Source organism: Heptranchias perlo, chromosome 7, assembly GCF_035084215.1.
Source record: "Heptranchias perlo isolate sHepPer1 chromosome 7, sHepPer1.hap1, whole genome shotgun sequence".
In the NCBI taxonomy this organism is placed as follows: domain Eukaryota; kingdom Metazoa; phylum Chordata; class Chondrichthyes; order Hexanchiformes; family Hexanchidae; genus Heptranchias; species Heptranchias perlo.
Window position 1 is genome coordinate 46,715,110 of NC_090331.1, and position 14,968 is coordinate 46,730,077.

At 44.5% G+C, this 14,968-nt stretch overlaps 1 protein-coding gene across 1 annotated transcript in view; it reads right to left on the reverse strand.

Annotated features, from left to right (window-relative positions):
- galnt13 (polypeptide N-acetylgalactosaminyltransferase 13) overlaps positions 1-14,968 on the reverse strand; it is a 403,934-nt gene that overhangs the window by 113,267 nt on the left and 275,699 nt on the right. The window contains exon 6 of the mRNA XM_067987444.1: positions 2,777-2,947. Within this exon, the coding sequence (XP_067843545.1) occupies positions 2,777-2,947 (171 nt within the window). The remainder of the gene's footprint in view (positions 1-2,776; positions 2,948-14,968) is intronic.

The window sequence follows — 14,968 nt, forward strand, 5'->3', positions numbered from 1 at the left end:
TTAATAAGTTAGTCAGTGAGTTTGAAGGAGGAGCTGGAAGATTAAGTACAAGACGACACACGCCTTGTTCAGCTGGCAACAAACCAGCAAGCTGTCCCTGGCTCAATCGCCTCTTCTTGCAGGGCTGCCTCCTCACGATAACTGGGATGGCAGGGCTCCTGCAGTCTTTTTTTCTCCCTTTGGTTGGTGCCAGCCTTTTTCTTTAAAACCAGACAAAACTTACAGCTGTCAGTATTTGGAAAAGCAAAGAGTGCCACCCAAGTGTTCAACCTACATTCCATCTTGTGCAAATACATGACATGGCAACATGCAAGTAGTTTTAGGTATCAGATTGATTTGGTGTCACAACATACAAAAGTTATGTACTAAATTAGAAGCATTTTTAAGTGTCAGCCACAAAGTTCAATTTGTAACACGAGTGACGTAAAAGTGAGGGTGCAAGAGATCTGACAGGTTTGTGTCAATGCTTCCTATGTTCATTAGCTGATGCAACACCATGTTTGCAGCACAGTCCTTATGGCAATGGATACGTTGTACATAGACTTAGATAGAGTTGGTAAATTGTGGCCAGCCTTATACTCGTACCCTTCTTTGGGCGAGATACCATTTTTTCTCATCTGCTCCCATGACCTACACTTGATACGCAATATGGCTACCCTCCTCTGCTGCACCTCTTCCAGGAGAACATCCAAGTTTTCTTCATCAAACAGGGCATTTATGGACACAAACCCTTGCCCACCTTTCATTGTTGATGTCTGAGATTTGTTGCAGGCAAGAAACATTTGCTTGAATAGAGAACAGAAGCCTTATAAGAGCTGCTTCTCTCATATATTATGTCCCCTGCTAGTCATTAATAACCCCTGTGCTCATAAAAAGCAAGCAGGGAGCATATATTCTAACCATATTCATCAGCTGACCTTGACTAATCCAGATCTTGGAATCTGTAAAGAAACTCTGCAGCATGCTGGACAGAGAGCCTGTAATTCCAACGGCCTCCTCTACTATCCCCAGGCTGGAGACCCTGTCCTGCACTGCCTGAGGTCTCCCTCTCCCCCAAAGACCCAATGAAGTTGAAAAAAAAATGTTTACTTCCTATTCTTCCAGTGGAATCATTCTGCGTTAGGCAAGGTAATCAATCCCCTCTGAAATTGATTACATTATTCTAGTAAAGGTCTGGGGCCTTCAGAGGGCCTCAAAGTGACTTACACTAGCTCTCAGCTGATGTGAGTTTTACTGAGGCCTTTCAAGGGCATAAAGGGATAGGGGACTAATACACAGGCAAAGTGGAGGTAAAGGAAATCCAGAAGGGAAGGCATGAGCCTACAGGCAATTGACAGTCCAGCCCAGCACCTGACTTCTGTTTGATGGCTGCTGAAGTGGAGGTGTGCTGCATGAGGTGGTTCACAACACACCAACATCAGGACACAACTAACCAAAGCATTAACTGCTTTTATGAGGAGTATATTTCAACTACTTAGTCTCTGTAAGGGGGAGCGGGGTGGGGGGGAATCTTCCAATTTCTAGTCAAATATTCTGCTGGGCTGGACTGTCAATTGCCTGTAGACTCATGCCTTCCCTTCTGGATTTCCTTTACCTCCACTTTGCCTGTGTATTAGTCCCCTATCCCTTTATGCCCTTGAAAGGCCTCAGTAAAACTCACATCAGCTAAGAGATAGTGTAAGTCACTTTGAGGTCCTCTGAAGGCCCCAGACCTTTACTAGAATAATGTAATCAATTTCAGAGGGGATTGATTACCTTGCCTAATTTGACTAGAAATTGGAAGATTCTTGCCAAATACAGTACTGGTTGAATAACTTGTTAGATTGCCAATGTTTTGTCAGTATTTTAAAGATCTAGGTCATGTCTCCTCTTAATCATCTTTTCTCCAATGGACAAATTCAATTCTGTCAGCCTCACCTCATAACTTTGCAAAGTTTAAGGATAACTAAGGACAAACCTGGCATCTACAGGCCAGTCAGCTTAAACTCGGTGGAGGGAAAGCTTTTAGAAACGATAATCCGGGACAAAATTAATATTCACTTAGACAAGTGTGGATTAATAAATGAAAGCCAGCACGGATTTGTTAAAGGCAAATCGTGTTTAACTAACTTGATTGAGTTTTTTGATGAGGTAACAGAGAGGTTGATGAGGGTAATGTGGTTGATGTTATGTATATGGACTTTCAAAAGGTGTTTGATAAAGTGCCACACAATAGGCTTGTCAGCAAAATTGAAGCCTGTGGAATAAAAGGGGCAGTGGCAATATGAATACAAATTTGGCTAAGTGACAGGAAACAGAGAGTAGTGGTGAATGGTTGTTTTTCAGCTTGGAGGAAGGTATACAGTGGTGTTCCCCAGGGGTCGATGCTAGGACCACTGCTTTTTTTGATATATATTATTGACTTAGATTTGGGTGTGCAGGGCACAATCTCAAAATTTGCAGCTGACACAAAATTTGGAAGTGTAATAAACAGTCAGAAGGATAGTAATAGACTTCAAGAGGACACAGACAGGTGGACACATGGCAGGTGAAATTTAATGCAGAGAAGTGCAAAATGATACATTTTGGCAAAAAGAATGAGAGGCAATATAAACTAAATAGTACAATTCTAACAAGGGAAATTACCTTTTCCTAGAAAGATTCAGGCAAGTAGCAAAGTAGCGTTATTAAGATTCATCTACATCATTTCTAATTTCAAACCTGAAAATGATCATATATTTCTGTTTAGAATTTTGACGTTGGGGTGAAGACTGCGTTATCCTCCTCCAGTACTCACCTAACAGATATTGTTCTGTCCCCTTTTCTGCGGTCCATCTCTCTCTGAGGGACAGGATACCAACGAAAGTTCAATTTCCAGTTAAAGCCACCGTATGTCATATCCGACCCAGCCATGTATTCAAACGTATCATCACTAATTACGTCTATAATTGGGCAAACCACAGTTTTTCTGCATAAGAAAAGAAATTATTATTAAAGGGAAAAATCTTGAAATGCTCTACTTTATTTAACCCTTTTTACAACATGGTCCACTCACAATATTCAACATAGGCACAATTACAAACCATCCGCAAAAAAAATGTTCTGGTAAATATATGCAGATCATCAACATGAAATCTAAAGTGAAACTAGAGAGATGCAGGGAATACAATTATTAACTTGTTATATTTGTACATTTGTGTACAAAATTTCTACCAGTGTCACCAAAAGCATGTTTTAACCCAAGTTAATATATTCACTGGATTAATCTTTCACAGGTTAAGTGAAACAGAATAAAGATTAATGAACCATAGAATAAAACTAGGTCATCACATCATGAGCTCTTTATCACAAATGATTGATTTTTCAAACACCTTTGATTTCTCATCTTATATATTTTATGTAAATATTATTTGATGCATACCAAACCTTATTGCTTTGGCCTCCCCACCAGATCAAAATGTGGATATAAACTTTATAGAACATTGAAACTGTTGCTGATGGTAAGTAGGGTTAAGTTTTTTTTGAGTTTGCAATTTGCAGCGCTTATATATAACAAAGATGGGAAGACACAAACATGGTCCAGCTTTCTTAATAGAGTTATTGGACTCGATTTTACCGTCAGGTTTCCTGTGGGTTTCCAGCGGGGGGGCCCCGAAAATCCCGATATCCAGTCACGTGACCGGATCGCGCCACGATCCCGCCCACTTCCGGGTTCCCCGATGACGTGCGGGGGTGCGTGCGTGGCCCCCGCTGGTGGGAATCTCTCAGGCAATTAAAGCCAGCGGGATGCCACTTGAGTGTATTTATTTTGCTTGTTCAGGTCATTAACTGACCTGATTAAGGGACTGTGTGTGATTTTGGGGAAACATGGGACTGTTTCACACACTGGGGGAAACAGTCCTAGTTGAAGTGGACGTGTTGCAGCCGTCAGCCTGTGGCAGCTGCAAAGGTCCATTTGACAGGTGGCAGGGGGAGACCCTCACCCATTGCAGGAGGCCGCTCTGTCACTTGGGACAAAGTGTGGCCTCCACCACCCCCCTGCTGACGGCCAAAGTCACCAACCTGCACACTCACCCTGGGGTCCGGAGAGATGTGCCTACCTTGCGGACCCCCTCAGATGTACATATTGCGGATGGGGGCCGTCGTAGCTGCAGTCATGCCCCCCTCGGAGGGCGAACAGCATCACCAGCCTCGCCATCCACGTCGTCCACCTCTGACACGTGGAGCTCCACAACAGAGTGCTGTGACACATCCACCTGTATAGCAGGAGGGAGGGCTACCGCAGAGAGAGACGCGTCACAGAGGGCACTACCCTCGCCACAAGGTCCACAGACCGAGGCGCAGCTCCCCGGACCTCTCTGAGCAGCAGCGCACACGGAGGCGCAGATTCACTCGACATGTAGTCGTGGACATCTGCAGCCTCTTTCATGCCGAGCTGCTCCTGGCTGGCCCCAGCACCATCTGCTTACCTGTCGCTGCCAAAGTCACCACTGCCCTCCACAACTTCTCCTCCGCATCCTTCCAGGGTGCAGCCGGGTACACCGCCGATGTCTCTCAGTCGTCTGCGCGGACGAGCCCTGCAAATACACCTGCACCTACTCTGCAGTAACACAATGGGTGGCATCAGTGGTGGGTCCTCATAGTGATACCCAGGAGCGGGCATTATTGGACACAACAGACAGGATTCGCGGAGACATGGCAGTGGTGGTGCCAATATAATGTGTGATGTTTGTTGCTCCGAAATTCAATATAGGTAACACCCATGGCAAACCCTCAGACACCCTTGTGCATCCCCTTCATGCTCACGACACGTTTGCCTTACGCTGCCTACTGCACATATGCGATGCATGCCCTGTGGCTGCAGCACAGGTGGTGGCAGGTTGAGTGAGGCTGGCCGTGAGGGAGATGCACGAGAGAGTGAGTATGGGATAGAGCCATGAGATTGTATGAGGATTGGGTTGCGTGTTAGTGACGGGGTGAGTACTGGCGAGGTGAGTAGGTGCAGGTAAGATGAGGATGGGGTTTGAGTGGGTATGAGGGGTGATGTGACAGACTGGTGTTGGCGGTGCCGAAGGAGATGTGGGGTGGGGGCAGTGTTGTGGCAGACGGAGTGTAGGGGAAAGACTACGTGTTCTCACTGTGGCTGACCTACTGCGGTCATTGGAGCGCCTCCTGCACTGTATGCAGGTGGGCGATATGTTGGTGGTGCAGATGACCCCCTCTGCCACCTCGAGCCAGTCCTTCTTGGTGGCAGAGGCAGGCCGCTTCCTCCCGCCCGCCGGGTGGAAGATCTCTGTCCTCCCCCTCCTCCTCACCCCATCTGATGATACCTGGGGTGAGGCATCATTAAAATGGGAGCAGCCTTCCCCCTGGGCTGCTCCATGCTGTAATTTGTTCCATTGGTTGCAGCATCTGTCAGTGGAGGACTGCCCCTTTAACTAGAGAGCCTCCAGCTGACAGATCGTACTGAGCATGCGCAGCCCGCCCGACGCGCAGACTAGCAGCGCGGACCCCGGAGGAGCAGGTAAGTGGCTCCAATTAGTGGACTGCCTGCTACGATCGCGCGGGCAACCCACTAATTTCACCGGGCGCGGAGGCCACGCACCCGAAACCCAACCCGCCGGAAACCCGCAGGCCTGCTAAAATCAGGCCCATTGACTTTCTTTTCTCAGCACTGAAGATTTGCCCACTATCGGATTTGGTCTATAATGCTGTGCACTGATTCTGCTGATACTTGTCCTTCAGACACTCTGTGGATGACAGTGCCAGCAACAAAGCAAACATCACTACTTTTAATTATATTCATTAGGCTACTAATGAAGCCCATACATGCAACTTTAATGCAATCCTATCTAAGTGATGTATTAAGATGGCAAAGGTTCATTTATCACTACCCAACGTTTATATCCTCTGCAGTTGTTTATCTAGCTCAATAACTTACGCAAGATAATAAGTATAACATGCCATTCCCTATTGAAGGTTCTAAAATATTTAACAGTACTCCTATAATTTCTTGTTGAGCACTGAGGGAAATGCTCCAGTTCTGAAGCAGAAGGACTTTGGGTCCTGCAGTGCCTAAAATTTAGGGCATAAATTTACACCAGTTCAGAACTGGCTAAATACAGGAAGCTCGCAGTCTGTGGTCTTTTGCACAGGGGCGGAGCTATGTTAATCAGCTAATTGGGGTTTTGGCAAATCTAACTTGGGGCGGCGCAAATGATCGAGGTAATTCGGGCGTAGCGCTGTTTTGGTGCAACTGTGCTCTTACATCGTAGAAATGCCGAAACCTTCCAGGAAATTCCTTTATGTTTACCGTCTACTGAAGCAATTCCACTTTTTGGCTATTGCTTCAGCACAAATTTCATTAAACGACTGCTGTGATTTGTTGCCAATATTTAACTGTTTCCTTTTGTGAAATGGCACTCTACAAAGCTAAATAGAACTGCCTGATCTGCACAAGAATGAAGGCTAGAGCTCCTGACCAGTAGATGCAATGTGATTCTGAAGCAGCAACCTCTTAGTCAAGACTATTCTTAATTGCTTGACCATCCAAACAAACCTTACGAATGGTATTCCTTTCAATATACCAATGAAAGGGTGCTCAGATAGAAACTAAAGGGTGCAATGCCAAATGCTTTCAAATGATCAGGGATATCAGCCTAGACCTAAGTAGGCATTACAACAACTTACATTTATATAGCACCTTTAATGTACCAATACGTTCAAGGTGCTCCAGAAAAGGTGAGGGGAATAAACAAAGAGCAGGAGCTAAGTGAGGAGTTAGAGGAGATGAAAGAAGTGATAGGTTTTTAGCATGGTTTTGGAAGTGGATAGAAACGTAGTGAGGTGAAGAGCTTTAAGAAGAGAATTCCAGAGTGCAAGACCACAATAGCTGAGAGCCCTGCCCCCAATGGTGGAGCAGGATGAGGGCAGAGGGCACACAGTATGCCAGAATCAGAGCTGAGATGTAAGACTTGGGGATGTTGCAGAGGTTGGGTGAGGCTAGGTTGTGGATGGATTTGTAAATAAGGATGAGGATTTTGAAATCAATACATCGGGAGATGGGTAGCAAGTGAAGGTCAGATGCTTGATAAGCAGAACTTAATACAAGCAGAATGCAGACAGTGAAGTCTTGGACCTTTTGGAGCACGTGTACGTTACAGCTCAGGAAACCAGGAAAGACAGCACTGGAGAAGTCAAGATAAAGGACTAGATGAGAATTCCAGTGACCATGATAGTGAAATAGGATGGAGATTACCAATGTTAATTAAGTGGAAATAGGTAATCTTGGTGATGGGGAAAATATATTGTTTGAAGCCTAGTTCAGGATCAATCAGCACACTAAAGTTGTATATGTTTGGGCTCAGTCTTGAATGAGCAGCCGAGGGAGGAGGGGGGAGGGGGATTACAATCAGGCAGTAGGGTGCAGAGTTTCAGATGGGAGCTGAACAAAATGGCTTTGGTCTTGCCACTGTTGAGCGAGAGAAACTTATAACCTAGTTGGGCAACCAACCTCTAGATGAAGCATTTAATAACTGTCAAGGATGCAGAGCTTGGTCATGGTATATTTTTTCACTTCTTCACCAGTCCTTATGCTGATAATTGAGGTTGCTGTTGAGGTGCATCTAGGATTGAAAAATGAATGCTCCAGCAGATGGTAGCATAGTCAAAAGTACTTTGCTCTCTTGCGAAGGTTACTTCTATCCATAACTTGCGGGTGGGAGGTTGCCACCCATGCTTAGAATATAGGTAGGTCCCTGCCATTTATATTGCAGTTCCAATAAAAGAGATCACACAGATGTCGTCTCCTTTACTGCATGCTTCATTAAGAAGTATTCATAGATAGTACTTCAGGCCTGTCAGAAGCTCCAACACCAGTAAATGCTGACAGGTTATCCAAAAGGTACACTTATATCAAAAACGTAAAAGTAAATTTACAATGATCTCTTTGTACAAACTAACAGCAGATAAGGAAAAGAGAAAAGGAAAAAGTCTATTGCTAGATTTTTATTCTCATCAACTGCAGAGGGAAAATGAAATCCAGAGTTATTTGATCAGAACTATGTAGTTGTACAGACACGCTGAAACATGCCCTGGTACTCATAGGCTTTCAATCAACTTACACAACAAATGGATCTTCATTTTATGATATAATAAAAAAATGGGGGAGATTTTCTGATGTGGTTTGCCATCAATGCCATTGAGCACATCACTGGGAGCGTTTCAAAGTTTGGGTGTTTAGGCCTTACGCCTACTATATAAAGCCCAGTATTTTCCAGACAGGGCACTCAAGTGTCTTGGGAGGCTCTTAGTGGTGAGCAAGAGTCTCGGCAATGGTTTAAAAATTATTTACATGCAATGGAATCAGTGTTATTTACAATTTTACAAAGATTGCCTAGGAAATGTGCTGATGTTGCTTTAAGCCACTATAAAATGGGCATACTGTAGAACTTATGTTTTGGCCTTTGTTAGTTAGTTTCTTAAATGTGTGAAGTGCTGCTTTCTGATAGAGTCTTTTATTCTTGCATTTTGGACTTTTTGGGTTCCAACTTTTTGGATTTAGCTTGGATATATTTGTTTATTCTCCTGTTTTTGCCCTTCTTATTTACTTTTTTGTTTTCCTGTTTGTCAACACATAGCAATTCAGGAAGATTTATACATATTTTAAGCACCCTAAGCTGTTAGAATGGACGTTCCACTGTGAGCTTGAGGATGCAGCGGCATTTCAGAGGAAGGATCAGATGCAGCTCTACCTGAATTGGATGTAGTTTGCACAGACCACTATTACCCAAAAGCGTGGTTCTATAGACCCTGCCAGAGCTACCTGGGCATCTCCAAGGAAAATTACCTTTTCTGGTGGCAGTCTCCAAGGTATGCCATCTCCTCCAGTATGCTATGGCCTGCAAGCTGTCATGGGCAGGGACAGCTCTGTGTCAGTGAAAGCAACCACAGCCTTGAACCTTTATGGACTGTTTCATTTCAAGATGCCTAAGGTGACAGATGTGAAATCAGCTAGTCTGCGCTGTTCTGCTGCACACATTAGGTCATTGCTGCCATGTTTACCAGGACAAATGTTATCACAATTTAACCAATGGAAAGCTAGCAGCAGCAGAAGAGGGTGTGGCACTTTTTCCAGAGCGGCTTGTTTCCCAAGAATGCAAGGCCTCGTCAATGGAACTCATGTGACCACTGAGGCACATTACAACAAGGCTATGGCTAGCACGAACAGGAAGGGCTGCCATTCTATCAACATCCCAATGATGTGTGGGCATCAGCACCAAAGCATGCAAGCAAGCGTCAAGTACCCAGGAAACAGCAACACTTCAATTCCATGGCGATCTTCTTTGCTACTGTTATTTCAAGGATGAGCCACATTGCTGGATGGCTCCTGGAGGACCAGGAAGAAGGAAGTGAAGTGGTTGACTGCTGGCTGTCAATATGATCTTCTTGGCATGTATGTGCACCACCTCCTTGCACCAGGTCATGAATTGGCACAAAAACTGCTGATGTCCCATCCAATGTTGTAGTGGCTGCTTGCTATGACCTGCTTTCTAGCTCAGATTGTGTCATTTGAATGGGGCTGACATGCCCTTGCAGCTGTACACTCTATTAGTATGCCCAGTGATCTGTGTGGCAACAGATCACTGGTCTGAATTGAGGCTGGTATAACCTGGTTCACAGATCTATCCAGCATGGGGAATCCAGACAAGACAGAATCCTGTACATTGGAACCCAAAGTCTATAAAGCCTCAGTTGGAATATTCCCAAAAGAATGCATGGCTGCACTTAGAATCTCTGTTAAGGGACTGCATTGCAGGTGGTCTTGGAAATGTCACATATTCAAGAGTAGACTGTTGTTCTGAGAAATGGTCAAAGACTACTGTGTAGTTGCCATTGATGGACCTTCTGCACTTGCAGTCATATTTGGTGATTTGCATAACGATGACATATAATAGCCCTGAGAAAGCAGCATTCTATTGTATGCAAGCCCTGTGAGGTACCAATCCATGGGTTCGACAGCTGAGGATGGAATCCACCTGACTCTCAAGTTAGCAAGTTCCTGTTCCTCTGCTTCAACCTTCATGTGCTCTTCCTCGCTTGTGCTTTGTGCAACAATCAGTGCTCCGTGGAGTGATTGATGCTGGGGGTTGTTCGCCACCTTTGGAGATGGTTGTTGGCTCCTTGGGGACAATGAAAACAATGTTGGCATCATTCACTTGCCAATATACCATGTACTGTGCTGTTGTGGTGCACAAAATGTTTGGGGAAGACAGAAGAACTGAGCATGTGAGTAAATGGCGGAGGAAGAATAATCAGCAATGATTAGTACTAGCCTGAAGCTTGACGAAACTCTCTTCCAGGACCCATTCCAAATTCCTTAATGGAATCGGAGTCCATATTCTCAAAGGTCAATTCTTCCAACCAGCTTAAAGGTTTTAATACTCAGAGGGTTTCCCACCAGTTCTGTGCCGTTCCCATCTGTTTTGGGTTGCTGTTTCCTGAGAACAGATATCAAATGATGAACTTCTGGAAGTCTGAAGAGCATTGACATTGCCATGCAAATGGCCAAACTCCATCCTGCAATGAGCATGCAGAATGCACCTAGCTTTTAGTGGAACCTATGTTAGTGGGTATAATTTTTCTGATCAGTGAGCAACACCTGTTGTACTTTCCTTGGCAGCTGGAAGATGTGGGTAGGTATATGAACATGTGAAACAGGCTAAATGTTTCACAAGCAATCAGCCTGCAGCCAGATGCAAAATGCAGCTGGTTTAGAAAGATTTTGTTCAAGGCATGTCACGCTGATACATTTGATGCAGGTAAATGCAGTGTACTCTTACCTCGGAAAATGTCCTTAAGGGCAGTGGACCTCTGGATATGGGAGAAAATATTCTGTGGCCTTTTCCCAGGCAAAATGGACAGTTGTACTTTGAGAAAAGTGTCCCCAGTCCCCTTTTTGTTGTATTCTTCCAGAAGAACCTGCAAGGCTGGATCTAAAAAGGAGCTGTCCTCCCTCTCCGACTTCTATCAGAAGCTGTACTCAGCTTGTCTTGAACGAACTTCACCCCCAAAAACAACCGACTCCAAATGCTCCAGTACCCTTTTAAATAGCAGCAGCTCCTTATTAACTGGCTATCCAATCCCTACTTCACGTTTGCTCCCTTCGCAGGTCTGAATCTATGCAGGGAACCATTAATATTCGTGTAAATAAATAGACCTCAGAATGTCACAGGAGATACACTCCATGAGCTATCATCTTGAGCTGGGACCGGAAAATCTACACATATTTTCCAGACACTGGGTTTCCTTTTTGTAAGTAAAATCAATTAGCAAATGCTTTATTTCATTAAAGCACCATGCCTCTTTATGTAATGAACCATAATCAATAATCATGTTTACTGAAAGTAAATTTGTTGAAAATATAGTTAAAGTATTATTGAAATAACTTAATGGTGCTCACAACCACACAGACCCACAAGTTATCTGCAATGTGCAAATATTTCAACCACTCTTCAATTTAGGCAAAGGGGGAATTTATTAAGTGTACATTTTTTTTTGTTAAAACCTTGGAACCTAAAACTAAAAAATGAAATTAAGATGATAAATCATTGAAGTGTTCAGACACAGTCACAGGTTTGCAGCATTTTGGAAGAATGAGACTGAACGAGAACAAATTAAGGGAAATTTCAAATTTGAACAAGATTCTTGTATCAAGTTGCAACAAATTATTAAATGTTTGTGCAAATATTTTTTTCTCCAAAACAGAATGTTTCCAGTCCTAACTAAAGTAAAACGAAGGATAGATCTTCAACTAATAACAGCAAGAAGCAAATGGGGAGAGGAAATAAAACAACAAACTGACAGAGCTGGTAGCAGGGAGCTTTCTTTCAAAATCTAACTATGCCTAACAATGTCTATACTGTGCAATGTGGTATAGTTAAAAGGGCTTTTTTTTTTGTTAACAAAGTCAAGCTGAACGTGCATCAAGATATTTGGATCAACATGGGACTAAAAGGCTATAAAATTAGATGTTTTAAAACTAGATCATGTTCATTGTGTCGGGTGAGGAATTTTTCTTTAAAGTGCAACTATATATGTCAAAAATGTATCATTGTCAGGTGAACAGCAATTCTTTGGGTAGTAATGCTTCTCCTGACCCCATAATCGACCCGCCCGATGCTCGACCCTCGCCTGAGATTGCTTTCCCTTGCCTCTTTAACTTAACTCAAATAGCTCGACTCCACAGTGGAGCCACTGGATTTCCTCCCCCCATCCCCTCCCCGGATGGAGGAGCTGCTCCAAATGAGCAGGTAGCTTGCCGTGCCTAGGGTAACCCCAGAAAATCCCTAAATGGTTTGGGACTCCAACTGCTTTCAGCAACTGGGTGTCAGGCTCACCCTGAGGTGGGTATGACATGAGAAGAAGAGATCAAAAAGGATATAAAGACATTTAAGATAGAAAGGGGGGGAGATAATTGATAAACTAATCAAACTTAGGGAGGATAGAACCCCTGGTCAGGATGGATTGCATCCGTGCAAATTAAAAGTTAGGGAAGAGATAGCAGAGGCACCATGACATACATATAAAAATTCATAAGAAAAGGGAATAGCGCCAGAGGACTGGCGGACAACTAATGTGATTCCTATATTTAAAAAGGGCGACAGAACAAATCCAGGGAACTATAGACCAATTAGCTTAACGTCCGTGGTAGGAAAGATAATGGAATCCTTACTCAAAAATGTTATAGAAAAACATCTAGAAAGCAAAAATATAATAAAGAATAGTCAGCACGGATTTCGAAAGGGAAGGTTATGCTTGACCAACCTTATTAAATTCTTTGAAGAAGTAACAGAAAGGGTAGATGTAATATATTTCGATTTTCAAAAGGCCTTCGATGAGGTACTGCATAGTAGACTCATGACTAAGGCCATAGCATGTGGAGTCAGGGAACAATTGGCAGAATAGATAGCAACTTGGCTACAAAACAGAAAACAGAGAGTAGGGGTTAAAGGTAGTTACTCAGACTGGCATAAGGTGGGAAGTGGTGTTCCACAAGGATTGGTGCTGGGACCACTGTTGCATACTATTTACACAAACGATTTGGACTCGGAATCGTAAGTACAGTTTCTAAATTTGTGGATGCCTCCAAATTAGAGGGTATAGTTAATACCGAAGAGGACTGCGACAAAATACAGGAAGACATTAATAAACTTGCAGAATGGGCGTATAATTGGCAAATGAATTTCAATGTAAATAAGTGTGAGGTATTACATTTTGATAGAATAAGGGGTCTATAGCTACTTGAATAATAAGAGTCGAAATGGGGTAGAGGAGCAGAGGGATCTGAGGGTACAGATATCAAGAAACAGCTGAATGCACTGGACACAGCAAAGGCTATGGGCCCCGACAACATCCTGGCTGTAGTGCTGAAGACTTGCGCTCCAGAACTAGCCATGCCTCTAGCCAAGCTGTTCCAGTACAGCTACAAAACTGGCATCTAACCGACAATGTGGAAAATTGCCCAGATATGTCCTATCCACAAAAAGCAGGACAAATCCAATCCAGCCAATTATCGCCCCATCAGTCAACTCTCAATCATCAGCAAAGTGATGGAAGGTGTCGTCGACAGTGCTATCAAGCGGCACTTACTCACCAATAACCTGCTCACCGATGCTCAGTTTGGGTTCCGCCAGGACCACTCAGCTCCAGACCTCATTACAGCCTTGGTCCAAACATGGAAAAAGAGCTGAATTCCAGAGGTGAGGTGAGAGTGACTGCCCTTGACATCAAGGCAGCATTTGACCGAGTGTGGCACCAAGGAGCCCTAGTAAAATTGAAGTCAATGGGGGTCAGGGGGAAAACTCTCCAGTGGCTGGAGTCATACCTAGCACAAAGGAAGATGGTAGTGGTTGTTGGAGGCCAATCATCTCAGCCCCAGGACATTGCTGCAGGAGTTCCTCAGGGCAGTGTCCTAGGCCCAACCATCTTCAGCTGCTTCATCAATGACCTTCCCTCATCCTAAGGTCAGAAACGGGGATGTTTGCTGATGATTGCACAGTGTTCAGTTCCATTCGCAACCCCTCAGATAATGAAGCAGTCCGAGCCCGCATGGAGCAAGACCTGGACAACATCCAGGCTTGGGTTGATATGTGGCAAGTAACATTCGTGCCAGACAAGTGCCAGGCAATGACCATCTCCAACAAGAGAGAGTCTAACCACCTCCCCTTGACATTCAGCAGTATTACCATCGCCGAATCCCTCACCATTAACATCCTGGGGGTCACCATTGACCAGAAACTTAACTGGACCAGCTATATAAATACTGTGGCTACAAGAGCAGGTCAGAGGCTGGGTATTCTGCGGCGAGTGACTCACCTCCTGACTCCCCAAAGCCTTTCCACCATCGACAAGGCACAAGTCAGGACTGTGATGGAATACTCTCCACTTGCTTGGATGAGTGCAGCTCCAACAACACTCAAGAAGCTCGATACCATCCAGGACAAAGCAGCCCGCTTGATTGGCACCCCATCCACCACCCTAAACATTCACTCCCTCCACCACCGGTGCACCGTGGCTGCAGTGTGTACCATCCACAGGATGCACTGCAGCAACTCGCCAAGGCTTCTTCGACAGCACCTCCCAAACACACGACCTCTACCATCAAGAAGGACAAGAGCAGCAGGCGCATGAGAACAACACCACCTGCACATTCCCCTCCAAGTCAAACACCATCCCGACTTGGAAATACATCGTCGTTCCTTCATCGTCGATGGGTCAGAATCCTGGAACTCCCTTCCTAACAGCACTGTGTGAGAACCTTCACCACACAGACTGCAGCGGTTCAAGAAGGCAGCTCACCACCACCTTCTCAAGGGCAATTAGGGATGGGCAATAAACGCTGGCCTCGCCAGCGACGCCCACATCCCATGAATGAATTTTTTTTTTTAAATCACTGCTAGGACGCAGGTTAATAAGGCAATACAAAAAA